General features: G+C 34.6%; 9 protein-coding genes and 1 non-coding gene across 10 annotated transcripts; 6 read left to right on the plus strand and 4 right to left on the minus strand.

Moving 5' to 3' along the window:
- Positions 1–335: 335 nt before the first annotated feature.
- MEK1 (serine/threonine protein kinase MEK1) lies at positions 336–1,703 on the plus strand (the record flags this gene model as incomplete). The annotated part of the gene is made up of 1 exon (XM_003956590.1): positions 336–1,703. One exon carries the CDS (start codon positions 336–338, stop codon positions 1,701–1,703), a length of 1,368 nt encoding a protein of 455 aa, XP_003956639.1.
- A 205-nt stretch (positions 1,704–1,908) lies between these two features.
- MNE1 (Mne1p) lies at positions 1,909–3,774 on the plus strand (the record flags this gene model as incomplete). The annotated part of the gene is made up of 1 exon (XM_003956591.1): positions 1,909–3,774. One exon carries the CDS (start codon positions 1,909–1,911, stop codon positions 3,772–3,774), a length of 1,866 nt encoding a protein of 621 aa, XP_003956640.1.
- A 33-nt stretch (positions 3,775–3,807) lies between these two features.
- On the minus strand, positions 3,808–7,044 carry CIN1 (Cin1p; the record flags this gene model as incomplete). Its single annotated transcript, XM_003956592.1, has 1 exon — positions 3,808–7,044. The coding sequence occupies one exon, from the start codon at positions 7,042–7,044 to the stop codon at positions 3,808–3,810; it is 3,237 nt and encodes a 1,078-aa protein (XP_003956641.1).
- A 1,055-nt stretch (positions 7,045–8,099) lies between these two features.
- On the plus strand, positions 8,100–9,854 carry PUT4 (proline permease PUT4; the record flags this gene model as incomplete). The annotated part of the gene is made up of 1 exon (XM_003956593.1): positions 8,100–9,854. One exon carries the CDS (start codon positions 8,100–8,102, stop codon positions 9,852–9,854), a length of 1,755 nt encoding a protein of 584 aa, XP_003956642.1.
- A 167-nt stretch (positions 9,855–10,021) lies between these two features.
- KAFR0C05170 (uncharacterized protein) lies at positions 10,022–10,945 on the minus strand (the record flags this gene model as incomplete). The annotated part of the gene is made up of 1 exon (XM_003956594.1): positions 10,022–10,945. The coding sequence occupies one exon, from the start codon at positions 10,943–10,945 to the stop codon at positions 10,022–10,024; it is 924 nt and encodes a 307-aa protein (XP_003956643.1).
- A 741-nt stretch (positions 10,946–11,686) lies between these two features.
- Positions 11,687–11,759, plus strand: KAFR0Ctrna7M. Its single transcript has one exon. It is a non-coding gene; the product is annotated as a tRNA-Met (tRNA).
- Positions 11,760–12,053: 294 nt separating this feature from the next.
- On the minus strand, positions 12,054–12,791 carry TYE7 (Tye7p; the record flags this gene model as incomplete). The annotated part of the gene is made up of 1 exon (XM_003956595.1): positions 12,054–12,791. The coding sequence occupies one exon, from the start codon at positions 12,789–12,791 to the stop codon at positions 12,054–12,056; it is 738 nt and encodes a 245-aa protein (XP_003956644.1).
- Positions 12,792–13,936: 1,145 nt separating this feature from the next.
- Positions 13,937–16,627, plus strand: REV1 (deoxycytidyl transferase; the record flags this gene model as incomplete). Its single annotated transcript, XM_003956596.1, has 1 exon — positions 13,937–16,627. One exon carries the CDS (start codon positions 13,937–13,939, stop codon positions 16,625–16,627), a length of 2,691 nt encoding a protein of 896 aa, XP_003956645.1.
- A 90-nt stretch (positions 16,628–16,717) lies between these two features.
- ATG40 (Atg40p) lies at positions 16,718–17,467 on the minus strand (the record flags this gene model as incomplete). The annotated part of the gene is made up of 1 exon (XM_003956597.1): positions 16,718–17,467. One exon carries the CDS (start codon positions 17,465–17,467, stop codon positions 16,718–16,720), a length of 750 nt encoding a protein of 249 aa, XP_003956646.1.
- Positions 17,468–19,477: 2,010 nt separating this feature from the next.
- KAFR0C05210 (pleiotropic drug resistance family ABC transporter) lies at positions 19,478–23,959 on the plus strand (the record flags this gene model as incomplete). The annotated part of the gene is made up of 1 exon (XM_003956598.1): positions 19,478–23,959. One exon carries the CDS (start codon positions 19,478–19,480, stop codon positions 23,957–23,959), a length of 4,482 nt encoding a protein of 1,493 aa, XP_003956647.1.
- Between the last annotated feature and the right edge of the window lie 452 nt (positions 23,960–24,411).

Genomic DNA, 24,411 nt, shown 5'->3' on the forward strand with positions numbered 1-24,411 from the left:
GCACAGAGAGCATAACCCTAATGTGTATAAACCCATCCATTACATACACTAAACTTAGGGTTCCCACTTTCTACCATGAGAGATCAAGAGATCTGACTGTATGGTATTTAATAGTGCGTACAAGTTGAATCCCAGTCGAAGAAATGGTATGGAAAGACGTTAAGTTATCATTTAGCCCTGCTGCTCTCTTTGTTAGTCGTGTGATGTGAGAAGGAACTTCCTGGCCTCTCGGCGGCTAAATGTTTACCGTCGAATATAAAAAGGAGCTTATAACTTGGATTGCATTTTATTACTCTTTACTCTAGCATTTAGTTCAATACTTGGGGTTCGCTGACATGAGTGGCGCTGTATTGGGTTATCTAGAAGTTGTATCAGCAGAAGATTCAGGTCCTGTTGACAACAGAGTCTCAATTAACAGACACGAAATTCTGAGAATAGGTCGCAACAAGAAAGAATGTCATTTGCTTCTTAATGACCCTTCCATATCTTCCGTTCACTGTATTTTATGGGCAATATTATTTGATGACGACAGTGTGCCAATGTGTTATATCAAAGACCTTTCTCTAAATGGTACTACGATAAACGGTAAATCATTGAATAAGAATACGACATATCTTTTGGAAGATGGTGATGAAATCAATCTGTGGTTGACTAAGGCAAAAAGGGACAAAAGTACAGTCTATCCCTTATTTAGATTCAAAGCAATTGGATCTGATAAACAGAAATTACATCTAATGACTCAATTACAACTTGAAAAGGATATCGATTGTTGGAATATCTCCCCTAAAGTAATTGGCAATGGGACTTTTGGCCATGTAATGGTTTGTTTCAATATGGCTGACACTCAGAATACTAGACTACATCAAATCAACAAAAAATTGAAAAATTATGCTGTGAAAATCATTAAATTAAAGCCCAATAAGCTTGATAAAGAGGCTAAAATTTTAATACAATTAAATCACCCAAATATTATCAAGGTATATCATACATACGTTGATCCACTGAACAACCTGTATATATTTCAGGATCTGGTCCCAGGTGGTGATCTGTTCTCGTATCTTGCTAAGGGTGATCGGTTGACTTCGATTTCAGAAAGCGAATCTCTTCTTATTGTATATCAAATATTGAAAGCCTTAGAATACTTACATAGGAGAGGAATTGTTCACCGAGATCTAAAATTAGATAATATTTTATTAGAATCACCTGAACCGTGTACAAGAATAATTTTGGCTGATTTTGGTATTGCCAAGCATTTAACCTCAAATGTAACAAGGATGCATACTGTTGTGGGAACTCCAGAATATTGTGCTCCAGAAGTTGGCTTTAAGGCAAATCGAAAAATTTATAAAAGCTTTTCAAGAGCTGCTACAATTGATCAACAAAAAACGGGTTATGATCATAAGTGTGATATTTGGTCATTGGGTGTCATTACTCATATTATGCTCACTGGCATTTCACCATTTTACGGTGATGGAACGGAAAAATCAATTATCCAAAACGCAAAATCAGGAACCCTTGATTTTGAAGTTAAGCATTGGCAACAAATCAGTAGAGCTGCGAAAACATTTGTCAAAAGCGTACTGCAGGTAGATGTCACCAAAAGATTAGATATTGATGAAAGTCTCAAGCATTCTTGGATATCCAATCATAGAGTACAACTAGAAGAAATTTACAGAAAGAAAATTCTGAGAGTTACACCTTAGTTATATCTAATCGAATTATTGCTCTAAATTGGAGGAAGAACAAACTGTTACAGCCTCTGCATAATATAAGAGTATATGTTGTAGTACATAGTCATCTGTCTTATTTTCTTCCACGCCAAGGGCGGCCATCGGACAAAAGTAAGAAAATATATGATGTCGAGAACAACCTTGATTAAAGCAAAATCTGACGAGAACATAATATGATATGATAAGATATTGCATACGATTTATCCATACCACGAAAGGATGTAAGAATTCAATTGATTTGGTTTATGAAAATTTTGTAAAAGGTAAACCGTCGAAAACAGTGTCAAAAAAACTGATAGTACCAATTGAAGGAAAATCAAGTTCCTACACTATAATAGATAGATGGTTGCTTGATAGTATTGACCCTCAGGTTTCAAACAGCAGTCATGGCACCAGATGTGAGCTAAGGTTAGCAACTGTCTTAAAAACGTTACAAAGGTTGAGATCGGCAAATAAAAACGATCTATATTTTCAGCTGTTGAACAAAATACATTCTACCAATATCAACTGGATACCAAAATTAAGAAATGCCCAGTTATCGGTACCTGATGAACTTTATTATGAAGTTTCTACAATGCTTTATAAGCTATCGATAACACAAAATTATGAGGACAATCTTCTGTTAAGTAAATTTATACTTTGCTTCTTGAAAGATTTTAATCCAACTGATAAAGGAAATTTACAAACAAGAGTCAGATTTTTCAAAAATTGTTTAACGCCAATCACTAAATCAGGATCAATGGCGTTAGTTGAATCGGGATTAAAACTGCTTCCGACGGGTGATAAGGTGTTAACCAATACTCTGACTTATCTCGTACTAATGTCATTTTATAATGAAACCAATCAATTGCTTAGATTAGTTGACCATATAAAGCACAAGGAAATTATGGTTCACGGTGTAGTAGATATTAGTATATTTGAATCCCTCCTAGCAAAGGTTTTGAGGAACCTATTAAATAATGGCCTTGAGGAAGACGCTCAGTATTTGTTGGAGAAATGCGTAATAGATTGGAATTTACGATTTAATGATCACAATATATCCTCATTTGACGAATTATGCAGAAAATTTGCATACTTTCGATTACTAGATAAATTGTCATTATTGACAAATTCAGTTCAACCTCTGGAAATTTTGCCATTAAAATCGAACTTATTTGATAATTCAGCTTTCGAGAAATTTTTGTCACATTGGCAAGGTAATCAGAATAAAACAAATGCAGAAAAATGTGAAGGAATAGATTTTGCTATTACGAAGCTTCCAAGAACTGGAAGCTCACTTGAAGTATGGTCTACTCGGTTAGAAGAGATATTAAAGTACCAAGAAGAAACACTAAGCGAAGAAAGCACGAAAAAAATGACGATTAATTTGATTCTCACTCGTTTAGCAGGCGAGAAGTCTTTCGGTTTTCTTCTGCAAATTCTGTCTAAGCTGTATTTTGAGTTAAATTTTGATATACCTTTAAGTCAATGTGTTCTTACCGGTATGAAAAAAAATTCGGGTTATCATACTCTATTCAAATCTATCAGCAGTTCTTCCTCAGCATTTATGACAGGTCTTAAACTCTTTTGTTTTTTGCAAGATTTTAATTATGAATTTACCACGGATGATTTCAAATATCTCACTTCCAAGGCCAATACCTTAAAAACTTTTGATAATCAGTTTTCTCTAACTACATTTTATTCGATTCAGTTCCTAAAACTGTTTGGTCATAATTTTTATAATAAAGAGGAAGAAAAATGGAGTATGAGAGCAAATGACTTTGGTATATTCTTTGAAGATAGTGCAATCATGAAGAACGTTAAGAAGTTTTACGAAGCGTCCCAGGGATCCATAATTACAGATGATACTTTACGAACAATTTTTGGAGAAAGCTACAATGACCCGACTTCAATCAATGGTGTCAAAGAACAATTATTACCGATTCTAAGAAAAAATGATTCGATATTGAATTCTTATGATGATGCTTCAAACGATTACGTTTTGTCGATTGATCTGAAATATTCAGAAGATTTAATGGCTTTACTGGATGCTATTGAAGAATAATTGGTGTTACATTTTGAGTTTTGTATAATATTATTACACCTGTATATAGAAATCAGTATTAGTATGATTATTGATGGAATCATTTTCATTCAAGATTTTTTCCAACAGTTTGAATGGTTCCAATGCATCAAATTCCAAGTAAAGCTGGAAAAGACCTCTGATACATGCACGTTGTAGAGTCATTATATTAGTTTTTTTAGCCACATTTAGTATTTTCTCTATGATTTGATTAATGAACTGAAAGTCGTTATTATGATTTTCTGTCGCACCATCAACAGCGATATCATATGCTATGCCTAAGAAAGGTAAGAATTCTACTATCCGCATTTTAAAAACTTGATTTGAACCAAATTTCAGAATCATCAAATTGTTTAGCTTGATCAAAACACCGTTCCAGTTGAAACGCTCATCTCCCAATTTGGTCCTAGAAGAAATTAGTCTCTCTATGAAGTTTAAACAACAGGTAACAGTTTTTATCAATTTGCTGATTTTCTCCTGGTCAGATTTATATGACATGATACGGGATGCTGTGGGAATTGATAAGATTAATTCTTTGAATATAGCATTCCTGGAATCACTAGATTTCAAATCTGTCTCATACCACGTTATAAAAGAATCGATTGATTTACCTAACTGGTCGTTAGTAGAGTATTGCGCACCTGCATTCATTGCATAGCTCTGCCAGAAGGATAATCTGTCTATATCTCCATTATTTGAGGTGAATATTTGAAATAGCTGTAAGAGTTTTAATTCATGTTCTTTTTCTTCGTCTGAGGAAGAACCTAAGTATGTTTGAATTGTACTCAAAGAGACAGTTCTGATCCCCGTAGACGGTTGAGCAGCCAAATTAAATAAGCTAGAAAGTAGGACGTCATGATGTTTCTCAAAACGGTTAAAATGCAACGATATCAATTTACATGCTTGGAACCTCACTAATCTACCAACGTCGCCTTGATCTGTCACAGTGTGGTCGTCTAAAAAGTCGACTATATAATCAATAATATTGAAGCCAGTACTGGTGTCATTTAACAGATTAGATAAAATGTCGTTTTCGTTTCTTGTTATATTTGCTATCAGTGAAGCTTTTGCTTGACAGTTCAAGTGACTCACAAATTTAGCGAATTTAATCTTAAATTCGTCATATGGCAAGTATGGCAATGATGAGCAGATTATCGTGTGGTTAAGTTTGGCATATTTATCATAGTTGAGCCAAAAAAAATCAAAAGCCTCTTGATTTCCGAAAATAGTTGTGTCACTACGTGATAGAAGATATATAAACTCATTCATCAGTGTGCTGAACTCATCAAAAGAAGAAGAATCGACATTGGCGACCAATAGTATACGCGTGTATAGGAAATCAAATTCTGGCTTGCTAAGGGTAAAATGGGGGTATTTGACCTTCAAATTGAAAGTCCAATACTTTAGGATCGCTAAGCATTTGAATGAATTGACCGAATCTCTCGAAAATGTAAAATGTGAATTTATAACACTAGAGAAAATTTTTAATAAGAATTCTCTATTAAAATTTAGTAAATGCTCGTCACTGTTCATTTCAGTTATTAGATACAGTAATCTTGTGGAAGTTATGGCATCGACATTACCTTTAGAATCCTGCCTTTTCAAAAGCGTTGCAATGTTATTGGATAATACAATATAATATGGGTTGTGATTTGCTTTGAGATACAGCATTAAGATTTTCAAGGAGGAAACCGCCAACATAACAGTACCTATATCGACGTTTCCCATAATGTTATAGTTTATGAACCAATCGCTTATATAATTGAAAAAAGTGTTGTGAATATTATTACTGGTGCCATTATTTGGATTTAGTATCTTGTATAATGCGATAAGGTTATTGGAATATGAATGTTTTAAATCGTTTATAGGAAGTTCCATAATTTTGACAACTTGTTCGTTACTCAAAATTAAACTTCCATGTCTTCCTAGAAGCTCTTGTAAAGCGGCGTATGATGATTTCCTAATCAATATTTCTGCATCAAATAATGAATTAATCAGAAGGTTTTGGAAAAGATTTGAGACCACTAGCTCTGTACTAGCGGTGAGTTGTTCATGGAAGCATTTAGCCTTAACTAAAGACCACGAGATAAAATTTGAGGCATCTTTTATTTGACTGCCCTTGATGCTCTTGTTCAGATGTTTTTGTTGGAAAAAAAAAGTTGTGGACAGAACCTTTATGATTTTGAGTATTAAATTTGGGAAGTGTACTATTATAAAGTTAGATAATTCGGCCATTATTAGTAGGTTTGAGTGCAAGTCGTGAATATCAATCATATCTAAATTTGCCTTATCATCTAAAAGGGATAGAGTCTTATCAATAATATCACCTTCGACTAAATCAAGTAATAAACCGTCATTATCATTTGCATGTATTAAGTCTATAATCTTTTTAAATGAATGTGCTAAAGAAAATCTGAATTTAGTAAAGTGTGTGTTCATATTTGTGAAGTACCATGATAAGATATTCTCGATGACACCCTCATTACCAGTCAAAATTTGTAGTTTGAATAGTTTTGGTAAAGTTTTACAGATAATGATACCAATTGACTCATTGTTGGCATGGTCAAACTCCAGACAATAATTTGTGTAATACTCCAGGAGTTCAATATCATCAAGTAGAATATCGATGGTACAGGAAGACGCAACGGAACCATTATTATTCGTACAATTTATGATTTTCTTGAGTAAAAAATTTAAAGTTTTCAAATCGCAAGTTCTTGCATTATCCTGATACATTGTTCTGTTTTTAAAGAGTAATTCGGAGTGTATCATGCAGACGATAGGGTCCAGAACTTGATTTGCTTTAAACTTTTTAGCTTTTTGATATATTTCTATATCATTTTGTAGTTTGAAAGGCGAAGTTATAATGATATATTCCCATGAGAGTAAAAAAAATTTGAATTGCCACTTGTATGATAGCTTGTCCAATTCTGAAAGGATATGGGGTAAAAGGTACACGTCGGCCGGTAAAAATTTCACAATCTTTTTCCAAGTGCAAACTTTTGAAAAGTTGTAAAAGATCTCACATAATTTGGAGTGGTTTACATTAATTCTATAAGTGTCATCATTATTCAAAACGAAAAAATCCTTTGTTATCAAATTTATAAATAAACTTAGATGTTTATCTAATATCGATGGATCACTCTGAAAGCTATTTATGGACTTGATTACTTCATTAGCATCACAGTTCGTAACATTTTTTAATCCATTTTTTATGGACTGCAGCAAGGATTCTATGGAAGCTGCTTGCATGACACATCAAGTTTAATGGTGGCCTTATGTTCAGTCCTAAAACAAGTTACTTCGATGAAGGTGTATTGCCGTTCTCCAACTCTTTATAATTTTTACAATTATCGATGAGCTAGACTACCACTTGCAGCAATTGGTAAACTTTTTCAAGGAAACCTCGAGGCGGAAGAAGTAAGACGTGAACACGAAAACACGTTCCGATAATATTATTACCCGGTCTAAATCACGTGGTAATGGCTTGAGAAGCCCAATCAAGCAAAGTTATTAACAAAACGCTGATAACCGAAAGTTGACACTCGTACTTGTGTCAACATCATAAAATTGCTGCTTCTGAGTACTTCTATCATTAACCACATTTACCTTCGATTTTTTCCTGACACTTTTCTTGTTCAGGAATCCTAACATCAATAGCCAAGCTATTGTTCTTCACCTGGTTCCCAAAAACCCTATTTACACATCTTCTGTCTTCGCTCTTAGTAGTAGTAGTGTTGGACTTGACCCGTTTATCCCATGTAACAGCAGCTTTTATGGATGTGATTGAACGTAAAGCCTTACCTTCAAATGGCTGGGACAGCTGTTTTTATCGTTTAGACATGTCCGAGAACGGAAAAGACGTCATGAAAACAGCCCTTATCAGGAAAGACTCCGTTGTCATTCATTGTGACGTCTCTGGTATTTTTTTGGCCTCGTGTGACATCTCAATGGAACAAAACAATAGTAAAAGACAGTCAGGAACGTACACAATGTTTATCTAATCATTCAATGACGCCACCATTCTATTCAACATGTGCAAGGGCTGCCTGAAAAGTGGGGTCGATGTACTTCAATGAAAGGGCCGTCTTATTTAGAATATCAGGTACTCATATGTTCTTCGTTGGTCATATATATTGATAATTAAGTCGAAACCCCTTGGAGTGATAAGGCACATAGTTATTTCTACATAAATGAAATTAATGGGTCATTTATATATGTATATAATGTAGTTATGTACATTAACTAATGGAATCTTCCAATTATTGTACGAAAATTGATCGATGTTGTAATTGGCACCACGGTTAATGAAATCAGACATGTCAGAATCTAGCGACATGGCCACAACAAATATTTCAGTATACGATAAAAATGACAAAAATAATATCAAAGATGGAGTGTCTTTCGAGAAGCCAATAATTTATAGTGAGGTGGACATTGAGTCAGGGGCAAAAGAAAGTTCCTCTCGAAACTTGAAACATGGACTTCAATCACGTCATATCCAATTAATTGCATTGGGTGGAACCATAGGTACAGGTCTCTTCGTCGGTACCTCTTCAACGTTGGCAAATTGTGGACCGGCTGCACTGGTTATATCATACATAGTCATTTCCACAATTGTATATCCAATTATGAACATGTTCGGTGAAATGGTCTGTTATTTGCCCGGTAATGACGATGACGATGAATCTGTTGGTTACTGTGCCTATCTGGTCTCCAAATATGTGGATGAATCACTAGGTTTTGCAACAAGCTGGAATTACTATTACTGTTTTATCGTTCTGGTAGCAACTGAGTGCACTGCAGCAAGTTCAATAGTAGAGTATTGGACGTCCAAAATCCCTAAAGCTGTACTTATATTCCTATTTTTGGGTGTTATCTTTCTTCTAAATTTTTTACCAGTCAAATTCTATGGTGAAGCTGAATTTTGGTTTGCTATAATTAAAATATTTTGTATAACTGGGTTAATTATAGTTGCTTTTGTCATATTCTGTGGTGGAGCACCCAATAATGAAGATAACTCATTTGTTGGTTTCCATTACTGGAAAAATCCGAGTAGTTTTAGAGATTATGTTACGAACGGCAGTCTTGGTAACTTCTTGGATGTTTATAATGCATTGATAAAAGGCGCATTCGCATTTATTTTGGGGCCTGAATTGGTGTCCCTGACAAGTTCTGAATGTGTAGATCAAAGAAGAAATATTGCAAAAGCATCAAGGCGATTTGTTTATAGATTAATGTTTTTCTATATTTTTGGTGCATTATCGATTAGTGTCATTGTACCATATAATGACCCGACGTTGCTAAACGCATTAGCATTGAATAAACCCGGCGCAGGCTCGTCTCCATTTGTCATTGGTATTCAGAATGCTGGAATTACCATTCTACCTCATATTATTAATTTTTGCATATTGACAAGCGCTATGTCAGCTGGTAATGCATTTTTATTTGCAAGCACAAGAGCTTTACTAACAATGGGTAAAAATGGGAGTGCACCGAGAATATTTAGTAGAATAAATAGACATGGTGTTCCTTATGTTGCATTGTCACTATCAATCATGATTGCATGTTTGGCTTTTCTGAACTGTAGTGCTTCGTCGGCCAAAGTCTTCCAGTGGTTTTCTAATATTAGTACTATTTCCGGGTTTATTGGTTGGTTTACAGGATGCATTGCATATCTAAGGTTTAGAAGAACAATCGATTATAATGGATTATATGATAGATTGCCATTTAAGACAAAGGGGCAAGTGTACTTGACCTGGTATTCCTTCGTTTTTGTCGGAATATTGATATTGACTAATGGTTATATGTATATTATACCAAAGTTTTGGAATTACCAAGATTTTATTGCTGCGTATATCACGCTGCCAGTATTTTTAGTATTGTATTTCGGTCATATAATCTACTCTGGAAGGTGGAGACAAAGAAAATGGTGGAAGCCAGTAGATGAAATAGATGTTGTGACAGGCCTAGAAGAAATAGAGCTGAAGACAAAAATCGCTGATGAAGAAAGACAGGGACACTCCGGTAGATTTGCCAAATGCCTCGATTATATATTATAAAAACGAATAGCATTTTATTTTCATTTTTTTCTGTTTTCTATTTATACATGTGAAGAATTCGTCATTAGAAAGAGAAAAGAAAAGTATTATATAAATACAAAATGTATATACGAACACTTTACAGAAACGCTTTAAACTTCTTATCACGGAAAAAATGTAATGTGGAATTAATCTGAGCGTGCTCTTTTGCTTCTTGCAATACTAGCGATTGGATCTGTAGCAATTGCTTTGCTGTTATTATTATTTGTGTTAGTGTTATCTAAATCGATGTTATTAGTCGTTCTTTTATTAGATGTACATTTTACGCTATTGTAATTATTATTTTGAATGTTATTACTATTATTACAGTCATTGATTATTCTTGGACTTATACCCCAGTATAGATTATTTTTTCTAATTTCTTCAAAATAATTTAGCAGCCCACTGCACCAAAAGATTCTTTCCTCTTTTAAATTATAATTATTATCATGTTTCAAATTTTTAATGAATTGTAAAGCGTCAAGTATTTTGAGACTTGGATTTTTTTTCAATACAATGGATATCAATAGAGTTATCAGATTTTCATTATTCTCATAATCAGCAAATATAAGAATGCCATTACTGGGATTAGAGTTCTGGAAGTTAATAATTGCAATTAAATCGTTAAAATATTGGAACTTTTCAAAATTATCCACTGTAAAGACATTTGATTTCGTGTAATTCGTTTTATTACCGAATAAAGCGTTTTCAAATTCGAAATTTTGTGATAGTGACAATCTGTCGTTAATCAGACTATTCAATAGACGTGTATTATTCCATTGGTAAAAAGTTAAAGGATCGTTATTTAATTGTAAGTTGTCATAATCTGCTGGCGAAAGAAATTTTGAATCGAAATTAATCATTAAAATATCATCTTTAGATCCATAGATTCCAGAATTCACTATATCGTTATACAGCTGTGAAACTGTTTCTGTTGGTATATCGATACCAATAAAGTATCTTATATTTTGATTTGCTAATAAAACTGAATGTTTAGTTATTGTTTGTAATGTGCCAAAATAAATATTTTTATCTAGCAACTGTGGTTTGTATTGATTTTCTATAAACGCCATTTGTTGATTATCGAGAAAATCAGGTACATTGCTATTGTTATTATTTGTTGCGGCAAGTATCATATTGGGAAAAAAAAAGGAGAGATTGGCAATATACGCTATTAATTGAAGGGTTTAGAAACGCAAACGAGGGTCGAGGGTAGGACGAAAAAAATACGAGTTGGTAATGGTGATGAACAACCGGGGTTGGATGAATATGATTAACGGTACGTCAGTCGTGCTGCAAAACGGAAAAACTGAAACAGGAAAGAAAAATATTTGTCGTATCAACAGATGTTTGAAACCCAAGAGCTGCCGAAGTTATATATGCAGTCGCTGAAGAAAGAAGATGGGTCAACTTTGGGTGAAAAATTATTATTGCAAGAAAAAAAAAGAAAATTTTCTTTGTAGAAAGTGAAAGAAGAGGTGTGCTGCGAAAAGTAAAAGGAAAAAGTCATTCCACAAGGTGATTGATTAGTTATTCATTCCGCCCACTGTCACTCACGCGCAGTACGTCGAGGAAAAGAAAAAGGAAAAAAAAATTTGAAGAATTATGGGTTTCTTTTTTTTTTTTTTTTTTGGAACTTTGCAAACAACCAGGGCGCGAAGTCAAGACCTAACTTCCTATTTAGGAGACTAAAGTGGATATGCCCAAGACTGCCAAAGGTAGATTTTATCCTTAGGGATGTACGGGATTTTAGTACTGGCGTTCAGTTTTAATCTGTTAGTAGGGATAACTTTTCTAAAAAGTTAAAATTGTTTGCTTCAGTAGCTCAGTAGGAAGAGCGTCAGTCTCATAATCTGAAGGTCGAGAGTTCGAACCTCCCCTGGAGCATTTATTTTTCTTCCCTTTTTTTCCAAACTCTAACAATGAAATGCAATTTTTTATATTCAGTGACAGAAAATAGTTTGGATTTAGTAGTTGTATCAAATTCGTTAGTTTATCGTATATAAATTTATAAATTATATTGTTTCATAATAATTGATCGTTGGTTTGTTCGTAATTTTTTTTGGTGTTTTAAGAAAAATAATATTAGCATAAAAGAGAGTGGTTTAGTTTGAATGTGAATTTTTTTCGTATTTTTGTCATAAATGTCATGAATTGAATAGTATGGGTGAGTTTGGTTTATCATTTTTGGTTTGATTGTCTTCTTAAAGTTTCTACTTCATTTTTTAATCTAGTTACCTCAAGCTCATATAACCTCTCATTATTTTGTAAATATAGAATATAATCGACAGCTTTTTCTAGGATCATGCTTTTGTTCAGCCTTGTGCTAGTGGCTGTTGTGGTGCTGATAGATGCGTCTTGCTTTTTTACAGAGTCACTGACTTCAAAAGCTGTTTGTTCAGAGGAGACCCATGGGATAATTTGCTGTAATCTGGCAATTTTTGTATTGATGTTGATTCTATATCTTTTTTCAATCTTATTATGAGCCTCCTTTTGATGAGCAGTTAATCTTTTTCTAACTGGCCTAATCTTGATAAGTCCATCATCTTCTCCATCAGCTTCATCAGATTCAGTGATTTCTCTCTTAATTAAATTGTCCAACGAAGGTAACAAACTGACGTCGTTGGTGAAACTATCATTTTCAGGAGAATTAACTAACGATGGTATAAAAGATTCATTTTCTTGTTTCAATGTGAATGGAACTTCTTGATTCAATTGATTTTCAATTGGAGAAGCGATAGAAGAGCTTGATGTAGATGATATGATATTTTCTAATGATTCAAACCATGAATTATCAGTCGTTAAATTAGAATTTAATGAAATTGATGAGTTCTTATTAGAAACCAAGGAAGGTTTCATATCTTCTTCGAACATCCATGATTCGAAATTAGCAGCATCGTTTGTGATTATTGAATCCATTTAAATTATGTCTGGTATAATGCGTCGATAGAACGTTATAGAAGAGTATTCCTTTTCCTGTGTGTATAGTAAATATATGTTCAACAGAAAGAGGTTAATAAAGCTATGTTATACTTTATTAATGCTTAGTATGAAGGAAGGGATAAGTAAAGATATTACTTTTGATGTTGTTATGTATACAAGATAAGATAAATAAATTAAATGTTGATTTGACAAGGACAAGAGAGGGACAAAAAAGTTTCACCAAAAGGTCAAATTTTCTTTGTTTAAATATAATTTTTGCGCCAATTTTGTTTCAGTCATCTTTTTCTTTGAACCAAAATTCTTCAATCGTGCGGGTCTTACTGAAAGAATTTTTTCTTCACGCTATAGTTTTTGCCTTCTTTTGGGACACTTTTCCTCGAGAAAAAATATCCAAAAGTTTTTAGTGCGGGCCAAAAAAGAAAGCGATTTTGTCCTTCCATTTCTCAAACAGGGAGACTGAAATTGGGAGAAAATAGACAGAGAGACGAAGTAGTTCTTTTTCTTTTTTCTTTTTGCCTTCTTCGGTAAAACGTGTCAACTAACTAACCGATACGCCGTTCTCTCAGTCAGGAACCGAAAGTGAAGTTTTCAAAGTGAGTGCTTTTTGTTCTTTCCTCATACTGCGTCCTTGCTCAAAAACGACGAAACGAAGCCACGGATAGTGAAAAAAAAAAGCAGGACCCACACAATTCAGTCCATATCCGTGGGTCAGCAGCAGGTTGAAACAAACTTTATGCCCTGTTCAGGAAAGCTCAACGGTAAAAGCCGTTCACCAATCACTGATTACGACATGGCGGTTGGTATCCATCATTTGTTTTTGTGTTGTCAATCCCGTTTGAGAGGGGCAGCAAAGAGACGGCTGTAACGGGCCAATTCAATAATCAGTTAGGTCATGCTTCGCTCGATATTAGGGCTTCCTCGACATGATTTTAGGGTTTCTTTTCAGGAACCTGGAGGATTCAGTTCGCTTTTCGATTTTCCCATGTATTGTTAGCTCATCGTGTAATTAAAACAATCAATAATGTATTTGTAAAAACTTGATAAATTCACGGTCTTAGAAGTTAAGCCAAGGTGAAGGGAGGGAATAAAACCATGTGTATGAATGTTATACTATTCCAGATATGGTTGAAGGATCAGATTTACTAGATTTGCTTGATAGTAGTATAGATGATGATAATAATCATCATCGTCAAAAAACTGCTAAGTCAGCTTCATTTTTGTCTACACTGAGTGATGATTCTCTTATCGAGTACATCAATAAAGTATCACAACAACTAGACTCTACGAAACCACAGTCTGGCTCTGAAGATGAGCGTAATGAATCCGTTGAACCACAGAAAAATTATGGCAGAGATACTTACTTCCAAGAAAAGGCTTTAAAGCAATCAAAAGAAGATGAATTACTTAAAAGAAGGTACGAATCTATAGGTAAAGCTACTTCTAACCTTTTTAAGGACTTGACCGTTTACATCAATGGTTACACTAGACCCAGTAGATTTCAATTACATGAAATGATTGTACTCAATGGAGGAAAATTTTTACATCATTTATCTGCAAAACGTAGCGTAACTCATATAATTGCATCCACACTTACTTTAAAGAAAAAAATTGAATTTGCAAATTATAAGGTAGTTAAACCAGAATGGTTGGTCGATTCAATCAAGGTTAAAAAATTGTTACCTTGGCAAGATTATTCAATAGTCACTAGTATTGATCAAGATCAACTACAACTGACAACTTTCTTAAATAAAGATAATATTCAAACTACAAATTGTAAAGATCCCAACTTTTTGAAAGAATATTTTGCACATTCAAGATTGCATCATCTTTCAAATTGGAAAGCGCAATTAAGGGCAAGCTTTTTGACATCATTTTCGAGTAATAAAAAAAAAGCTATAGATATTAATAACATTAATATCCTTCATGTTGATTTTGACTGTTTTTTCGTCACTGTATCGTATCTTTACCGAGATAAATCGAAATTTATATGCGATATCGATAGAGATCCAATTGTAGTATGTTATGGTACTCAAAATTCCGAAATTGCTAGCTGTAATTACGTCGCAAGAAGTTTTGGCATTAAAAACGGTATGTGGGTGACAGATGCTAAGGTTCTCTTGGCAAATTCAGGTTTAAGTCTCGTTGCATTACCTTATAAATTTGACGAAATCGAATCCACATCAAATAAATTTTACGAAATTTTAAATAACTTCTCCAAGTTTTTGCTCGTATTACCCATTTCTATAGATGAGGCTATATGCATTGTGGAAGATACACACGATGAAAATTTTTATGAACTGTGTGAAACTGTTCGTGAAATTGTTTTCAGAGAAACGGGCGGTTGTACCGTCAGTGTCGGTTGTGCAAATTCTTTGGTCATGGCAAGATTAGCTTTGAAAAAAGCTAAACCGAATGGATATTTCATAGTAGATAAAGAACTGATATCAGATGATAACTTCTGGTCATGCTTCAGAATTGATGATTTGCCAGGAGTTGGCTATTCTACTGTGTATAAGATCAAAGAGAATTTTGATAGTATTGAAAACTTAAGGGATTTGAAGTATAATGTGACACTCAATCAATTGAAGTCAAAAGTTGGCATTAAATTAAGCGAAAAGATCTTTCTGGCACTTGATGGTAAAGATGATGATGAAAGTAAGAAAATGTTACTTGAACCAGAGGAAGTATTTCAAAGGAAATCTTTGTCCATTGAAATCAACTGGGGTATCAGATTTGATAACATTGCAGAGATTGACCAATTTTTAGACCGTTGCTCTGTATATTTGATTGAAAAATTGATTGAGCTAGATAAAGTGACGTCTCAAATCACTTTAAAAATTATGAAGAGAGCAAAAGATGCACCTATCGAACCAACAAAGTATTTAGGAATGGGTAAGTGTGATGGTTTTGCAAGTACAGCTAAGTTGGGTATCCCTACTAGTGAAACTGGTGTTATAGCCACTGAATTGAAAAATATTTATAGATCTTTAGGTTGTCCTCCCAAAGAATTAAGAGGAGTTTCCGTGCAATTCAACAAATTATTGGACAATGTGGGTAAAAATCAAAGAGAATTGGATTTACCTTTCAGTAAGCTCGTTTTAAAGAGAAAAATCGTGGATAGTTTACCTGACTCAATTCGTGGTAGCATAAATTCGGAGCTGAAGCGTAGAAAAATTGATGTAGTTGATAATATTGATATCGATAATCCAGAAATTAGAGAAAGAAATAAATATTTTAAGAAAATTTCACCTGTTAAGAAGGCAGAACAAGATTTATTTAATACATCTTTTGAGAAGGATTTTATTAACGAATTACCCACACAAATCAAGAAGGAAATAACAAATGACCTTCGAATAAAGAAGAAAATTCAAAAAACAAAATTTGGACAGATCAAAGAGCAGATAGAATTAAGAAAGCAAAAAGAAGACAATATCAATGCACATTTTCTAGGAAGTGAAAGTTTATTAGAGCCTATAAAATTTCAGAAGATTACGAACTTCAAGGTGATTTCGGCAATGATTATCACGTGGTTAAATGAAACAATTAAAAATAATAAAGGTCCGCATGAGAAGGATGTAAGGTTATTTGAGAACTATTTGATAAAACTTAGTGATTCAAATAAAACACATTTGGTTTTAAGAATAACCGAATTGATATCTGTCAAACTTAATCTATTTGCGAATGCCTTTGGTGATTCTGCTGGATTTCAAGAATGGGACAAGATTTTGGTGAGAAATGTGATACCCATACTTAATAGGAATAGACATACCTTCCAAACAGAACGTAAGCTTGATATTGAATTTAATATATAGTGCTTCATTTTTTTTTGATTGAATATTATTTATGAACGATTTATAAGTTGAAGACTATGATTACAATTGGGAACACTTATGGGACCCTAACTAGGTAACAGAATTTTTCGTTTCTTCTATTATATCATCCATCATATCATAGTCATCATTAAATCTATATTTATGTCTAAACTTCTTATCGTCATTTTTGTAATTTTTATCTTGTCCAAAATTCCAAAATTTGTATGAGTTGTAACAATCTGCATGAGAAGTTTTATTGGATGAGAGTAAGATAGTCATTGCGTCTGAAACTTTTGATTCGATCCATTCAAATAATTGCACAACAAAGTTTGTCGATGGATAATCCTTCGTCAATTCAGTAGAAATTAACATTTGTTCAGTTATTCTACCAAATAAGAAATCCTGTAGGATTTTTCTATTTATTGTAAAATTTAGGAAATTAGTCAAATGATCCAGACTGGATGCTTTTGGATTATCGATTTTATTGATCAAATTAATGAAACTATTTTGCTCTTCGACGACGTTTATAAATTGTAAAAGCAATTCTCTCGTCAATGCTAAATTGAATGCAGTCAAAATCATCAATGAAAATGGTAAGAGCTTGTAAATAATATACAGTGGAGTATGCGGTAAAATTAGATAGATCATACAATGTAGTGACCAGTATTTCAATAATAATTCCACCATCGTAGCTTTTTGTGGTTGTAAATGTAAAACTTTAGTTGTTTTCCCCATTCTAGAAGAATCTTTATGTGATAGATGTAAAGTTTCGATTGTTATTTGTAATGGCACCAATACTGAGACTATGAACCATATTGGTTTAAAAAAAAAGGTGAACATGGTTGGTATTTCGATAGCAGTTGTAAAGTAGGTTAACTTCTAAGTTTAATATAGATCTTCTGTCTAACTATGAAAAGAGGTTTACTTACCCCATGTACAATTATTACTATCACTATTAGTGTATTTTTTTCAGGAAATTTGATCTTTTTGTTCTGTATCTTAGACTAAGCTTTTCTTTTTTAGGGATGCTCATACCACCTCAAGAAGCATTACTGAGTGATTACAAGAGGGCTTACTGAATAAAATGAACATTGAGAAGCGCTGAAAGCTCGCTTGTTGGCATACCAAGAGGGATCGTGACGTGTATTGTAAGAGGGCTAAATGAATATTATACTGGATTTGAAGTATTTGTTTAGTAATTTGATAGTTGCATTGTCATTGGAAGCTTTAATGTGGAGGTTCCCTTGTACGAACAGGAGAAAATAAAAAAAAGAGTACTCGTGTATTCTGAATGAGCGTAAACGAAACAAAACATAAATTATCAATTCGTTCAAGTAAACAATGTGTCTAAACACTGTTTTTTAAGATATGTAATTATAATCTTGAACAAGGGGAGGATCTCATACTTTACAATCATAATATCATCGCTATTCTTCGGTCGAATGTTATTTTGCAATTGCAATGTATGAATAAAATTATATATGGCTACACCGTCAAAACTCAAGGTATAAAACAAAATAGGTCATGTGACAATATAAAGTCAGTGATATCTTTTTTAAGAGTATTTACTCTTCTCTTATGCTTGCCAAGATCAGTAGAGACTGCGCCTACATAAAACTGATAACACTATGATACTTGATGAGTTTTTGCGTCAAAGAGATCAAATTCAGTTTTTGCCAAGAAAGCGCAGTACGTCAATGACTTGAGAGTGGCCGCCCCCCCCCCCCTACGAATAATATTTAGTCACTGTTAAATTTTCAAAGTGTACGTAAGAAGAAGAGTTGGACTATGCCATTAAAGGGTCGGGTGCCCGATTGGTGTGACAGTTTTCCTTTTTTAACACTGGTCTTCTAACTTCCACGGAATATCACATCCGCGATAGTTATATTTTTTTGTTTTTTTTTTTTTGTCATGCGATAGCAGATTTCCATCTTCCAAATTCCGGTATTCCGTCCCGTGGGATAGTAGTCACGTTTGATGATATCATATTCTTGCAGCTGCACACGTGCGCACCAAACAAGCCATACAAAACCTGAACTTGTCCTGGCTTTACTACCTTACCGCCTCCTTCTTAGTGCGACAACTAATCTCCCCTCGAATTGAGACACAATCCCAGAAGGAAGGGAAGGTGAAATCGAAGAATATTACTAAGCTGAAAAAGCTTGCCGTCCGAACTGATACAGGAAACGTCAGATTGTGATGGAAAACGAGAGAAAGTCATCCCTCCGTGGAAGCAGCACATGAGGAAAAAAAAAAAACAGGCCCTTTCCCGGAATGAAACACACAAAGCCAAAATATCCTATTTTTACTTCCACGCTTATGATCCTTATTCCACGGAAGAATTTTTTTCGATCCGTTAAGTTCTTGCGAGGTTTTCTTCGCCAGAGCATATACAGCAGCGGGGCTCACAGTTTCCTCGGAAGAATCTTCTTCCCTTTAGGTTTGTTTGTTTTGCTTTTTTCTTTCATTTATTTCTTTTTCTTCTCGCTTAGAGAGATTTGCAAGAAAAGTATCGAAAGTTGTACCTTCGACCGATTTCATAGTCCATTACTTACTATGCGTATGGTTCAACGCACTAAACTTCTTCGAAATCAAACGTTGTTATTCTTCCGTGGAAACCTTTTCAGCTGAAAAAGAAAAAGAAAAAGAATCGAAGGTTATGATTAATGGGTAGTACTAACTATCATAACACTCGCTCCTTGTATAAATACCAAATCAATTGCATTGTTTCCCAAAACTTGAATCAGCTTGCAAATCCTCTTTTCTTATTATCGTTTCTTGATCTTTCGTATATTTAAATAGGTATTACAAGAAAGACTTTATCAACTGAATTATTCCTTTCAATTCTCGATGTCGGAGAAGAAAGATATTATTGATTCTGGTGCAATGAGTCAAGTAGATGAAAGTTCATCATTAAACTTACAAAGTTATGATGGTTTTGATCAAAATGCTCAAGATAAAATTAGACAATTAGCAAGAAGTTTGACTAACCAAAGTTCTACTACTCATAACAACGATGCCGCATCTTTATTCTCAAACGTTAAAGGTGTCAACCCGGTTTTCACTGATCCTTCAAATCCAGAATACGATGAAAGATTAGATCCAGAAAGTGAGAATTTTTCCAGTACCGCTTGGGTTAAAAATATGGCAAATTTAACTGCTGCTGATCCAGATTACTATAAGCCTTACTCTTTAGGTTGTGTTTGGAAAGATTTGACTGCTTCAGGTGACTCTTCAGATGTCGTCTACCAATCTACCGTCTTCAATATGCCAACAAAATTATTGAAAACAGCTTTCAGAAAAGCTAGACCAGCTAAAGAATCAGACACTTTTCAAATTTTAAAACCAATGGAAGGTTGTATCAACCCAGGTGAATTATTAGTCGTCCTTGGTAGACCAGGTTCTGGTTGTACTACCCTATTGAAATCCATTTCTTCCAACACTCACGGTTTCAACGTCGGTAAGGATTCAACAATCTCATACAATGGTCTTACTCCAAAGGCTATAAATAGACATTACCGTGGTGAAGTAGTGTACAATGCCGAGTCCGATGTACATTTACCACATCTTACAGTTTTCGAAACATTGTATACTGTCGCAAGATTAAAGACTCCAAGTAATCGTGTTCAAGGTGTTGACAGAGACACTTACGCTAAACATCTAACTGACGTTACAATGGCTACTTACGGTTTGTCTCACACAAGAAACACAAAAGTTGGTAACGATCTTGTTAGAGGTGTTTCTGGTGGTGAAAGAAAGCGTGTTTCCATTGCTGAGGTCACTATCTGTGGTTCTAAGTTCCAATGTTGGGATAATGCAACAAGAGGTTTAGATTCTGCAACTGCTTTAGAATTTATCAGAGCTTTAAAAACCCAGGCTACTTTAACTAACACCGCTGCTACTATCGCTATTTACCAATGTTCTCAAGATGCTTACGATTTATTCGATAAAGTTTGTGTATTATACGGTGGCTACCAAATCTTTTATGGATCTGCACAAAAGGCAAAGAAATATTTTGAAACTATGGGTTACCAATGTCCAGAAAGACAAACTACTGCAGATTTCTTAACTTCTGTTACAAGTCCTGCTGAAAGAGTTATAAATCCTGATTTCATTGGAAGAGGCATTCAAGTTCCACAAACTCCAGAAGATATGAATAACTATTGGAGGAATTCCCCTGAATATAAAGAGTTAATAAACGAAATTGACACCCATTTAGCTAACAACCAAGACGAATCTCGTAACAGCATCAAAGAAGCTCATATCGCTAAACAATCAAACAGAGCTAGACCAGGCTCTCCTTACACAGTTAATTACGGTATGCAAGTCAAATATCTACTCACAAGAAACGTTTGGAGAATTAAAAACAATTCTAGTGTCCAACTATTTATGATCTTTGGTAACTGTGGTATGGCCTTCATTTTGGGTTCCATGTTCTACAAAGTTATGAAACATGATTCAACATCTACATTCTATTATCGTGGTGCAGCTATGTTCTTCGCCATTCTTTTCAATGCCTTCTCCTGCCTTTTAGAAATTTTCTCCTTATACGAAGCAAGGCCAATTACTGAAAAACACAGAAGTTATTCCTTATACCACCCAAGTGCTGATGCATTTGCCTCCATTTTCTCTGAAATTCCAACTAAAATTATCATCGCCATTGGTTTCAACATCATTTACTATTTCTTAGTTAACTTCGAAAGAAACGGTGGTGTCTTCTTCTTTTATTGGTTAATTAACATCGTCGCTGTTTTTGCCATGTCTCATTTATTCAGAACTGTGGGTTCTTTGACTAAGACTTTATCCGAGGCTATGATACCTGCTTCTATGTTATTACTAGCTATGTCCATGTTTACTGGTTTCGCTATCCCCAAGACGAAGATGCTGGGCTGGTCCAAGTGGATTTGGTATATCAACCCAATTGCTTATTTATTTGAATCGTTAATGATCAATGAATTCCATGGTCGTAGATTCGAATGTGCAGCATTTATTCCAAGTGGTCCAGCTTATAGCAATATTACGGCTACTGAAAGAGTTTGTGCTGTCAGTGGTTCTGTTGCCGGCCAAAGTTACGTTTTAGGTGATGATTACATTAGGGTTAGCTACGACTATCTCCATAAACATAAGTGGAGAGGTTTCGGTATTGGTATGGCCTATGCCATCTTCTTTCTTTTCGCTTACCTAGTTGTGTGTGAATACAACGAAGGTGCCAAGCAAAAGGGTGAAATGCTAGTTTTCCCACAAAGTGTTCTAAGAAAGTTAAGAAAAGAAGGTCAATTGAAAAAGGACTCTGAAGATATTGAAAACGGCAGCAACTCATCTACTACTGAAAAACAACTATTAGAAGATTCTGACGAAGGTTCTTCCAATGGCGATAGTACTGGTTTGGTTAAGTCTGAGGCTATTTTCCACTGGAGAAACTTATGTTATGATGTCCAAATTAAAGACGAAACAAGACGTATTTTGAACAATGTCGATGGTTGGGTCAAACCAGGTACATTAACTGCTTTAATGGGTTCTTCTGGTGCTGGTAAGACTACTTTATTGGATTGCTTGGCTGAGAGAGTTACTATGGGTGTTATCACCGGTGATGTTTTGGTTGATGGTCGTCCTCGTGATGAGTCATTCCCAAGATCTATTGGTTATTGTCAACAACAAGATTTACATTTGAAGACATCGACTGTGAGAGAATCTCTAAGATTCTCAGCATACTTACGTCAACCAGCAGAAGTTTCTGTTGAAGAAAAGGATGCTTACGTTGAGGAAGTCATCAAGATTTTAGAAATGGAAAAGTACGCTGACGCTGTTGTTGGTGTTGCTGGTGAAGGTTTGAATGTTGAACAAAGAAAGAGATTGACTATTGGTGTTGAACTTGCTGCCAAGCCTAAATTATTAGTTTTCTTAGATGAACCTACGTCCGGTTTAGATTCCCAAACTGCATGGTCTATTTGTCAATTAATGAGAAAGTTAGCCAGTCATGGTCAAGCCATCCTGTGTACCATCCATCAACCATCTGCTATTTTGATGCAAGAATTTGATCGTTTATTATTTTTACAGAAGGGTGGTAAAACTGTTTATTTTGGTGAATTAGGTGAAGGCTGTCAGGTTATGATTGATTATTTCGAGCGTAACGGTTCTCATAAATGTCCCCCAGATGCTAACCCAGCTGAATGGATGTTAGAAGTTGTTGGTGCTGCTCCAGGTTCTCATGCTAATCAGGACTATCATGAGGTCTGGAGAAACTCAGAAGAATTTAGAATTGTCCATGAAGAATTAGATCTTATGGAAAGAGAGTTACCCGCAAAATCTGCTGGTGTCGATACTGATCATCAAGAGTTTGCCACTGGTTTATTTTACCAAACCAAATTAGTCAGTGTTCGTTTATTCCAACAATATTGGAGATCTCCAGAGTATCTATGGGCAAAGTTTGTTTTAACTATTTTCAATGAGTTGTTTATTGGTTTCACCTTCTTCAAAGCAGGTACTTCATTACAAGGTTTACAAAATCAAATGTTAGCTGCATTCATGTTCACAGTCATTTTCAATCCATTATTACAACAATATCTTCCATCATTTGTCCAACAAAGAGACTTATACGAAGCCAGGGAACGTCCTTCTAGAACTTTCTCCTGGAAAGCCTTCATTGTTTCCCAGATTTTAGTTGAGGCGCCATGGAACTTCTTAGCTGGTACACTAGCATACTTCATTTACTACTATCCAATTGGGTTCTACGAAAATGCCTCATATGCTGGTCAATTACATGAAAGAGGTGCGTTATTCTGGCTATTCTCAACAGCTTTCTATGTCTATGTTGGTTCCATGGGTTTCTTAACTGTTTCCTTCAATGAAATTGCCGAAAACGCTGCTAACTTAGCAAGTTTAATGTTTACAATGGCATTATCTTTCTGTGGTGTTATGACAACTCCAAGTGCTATGCCAAGATTCTGGATCTTTATGTACAGAGTTTCACCATTAACTTACTTTGTCCAAGGTATATTAGCTGTAGGTCTTGCTAACACAAAAATCGAATGTTCTTCTAGTGAATTTTTACAGTTTGAAGCCCCATCAGGCATGACGTGTGGTAATTACATGGAAGCTTATCTCGACTATGCTGGTACAGGTTACTTAAAGGACGAAAGTGCAACGGGCACCTGTGAATTCTGTGAATACAGTTACACAAACGATTATTTAAGTTCGATAAACTCATATTATTCCCAAAGATGGAGGAACTGGGGTATTTTCATCTGTTACATTGCAATCAATTACATTGGTGGTATTGCATTCTATTATCTTGCTAGAGTCCCCAAGAAATCCAAAGTAGCTAAAAAATAAGAACTTTAATTTGCAATTCAAATAATAATACCCAATATTCTTACGGCACATTTTTTTAGTAATTAGTAATGGCATATTCTTTTTGTATATAATTTATAAATTTGGTTGTATATGTCCTCTAAATTGATTCATACTTTTTTTATTGGAAAGTTATTCCTAAATTCTCTCAGGGCTAGTCGAACCAAGAAAAATGAGCACCATAATACCTTAGGCGTGTGTGATGCTAAAATAAGTAACTTTTACAAATATGTAACAAAGTTCTATTTACTTGGAAAGAGACGCAGGGCTTTACAACAAAGGTCATCTCTCACAAGAGTCTTCACAAGTCAGACGCCCATTTCAAAAAAAAAAAGCTCCGTGGAATACATTTGAAAGCGGGGCTATATATCTAAATATGGTTTATTCCGTGGGACTCGTATTCTGGTCAACGATATCCTTACGTCGAATACATC

The sequence above is a fragment of the Kazachstania africana genome, chromosome 3 (genome assembly GCF_000304475.1).
Source record: "Kazachstania africana CBS 2517 chromosome 3, complete genome".
In the NCBI taxonomy this organism is placed as follows: domain Eukaryota; kingdom Fungi; phylum Ascomycota; class Saccharomycetes; order Saccharomycetales; family Saccharomycetaceae; genus Kazachstania; species Kazachstania africana.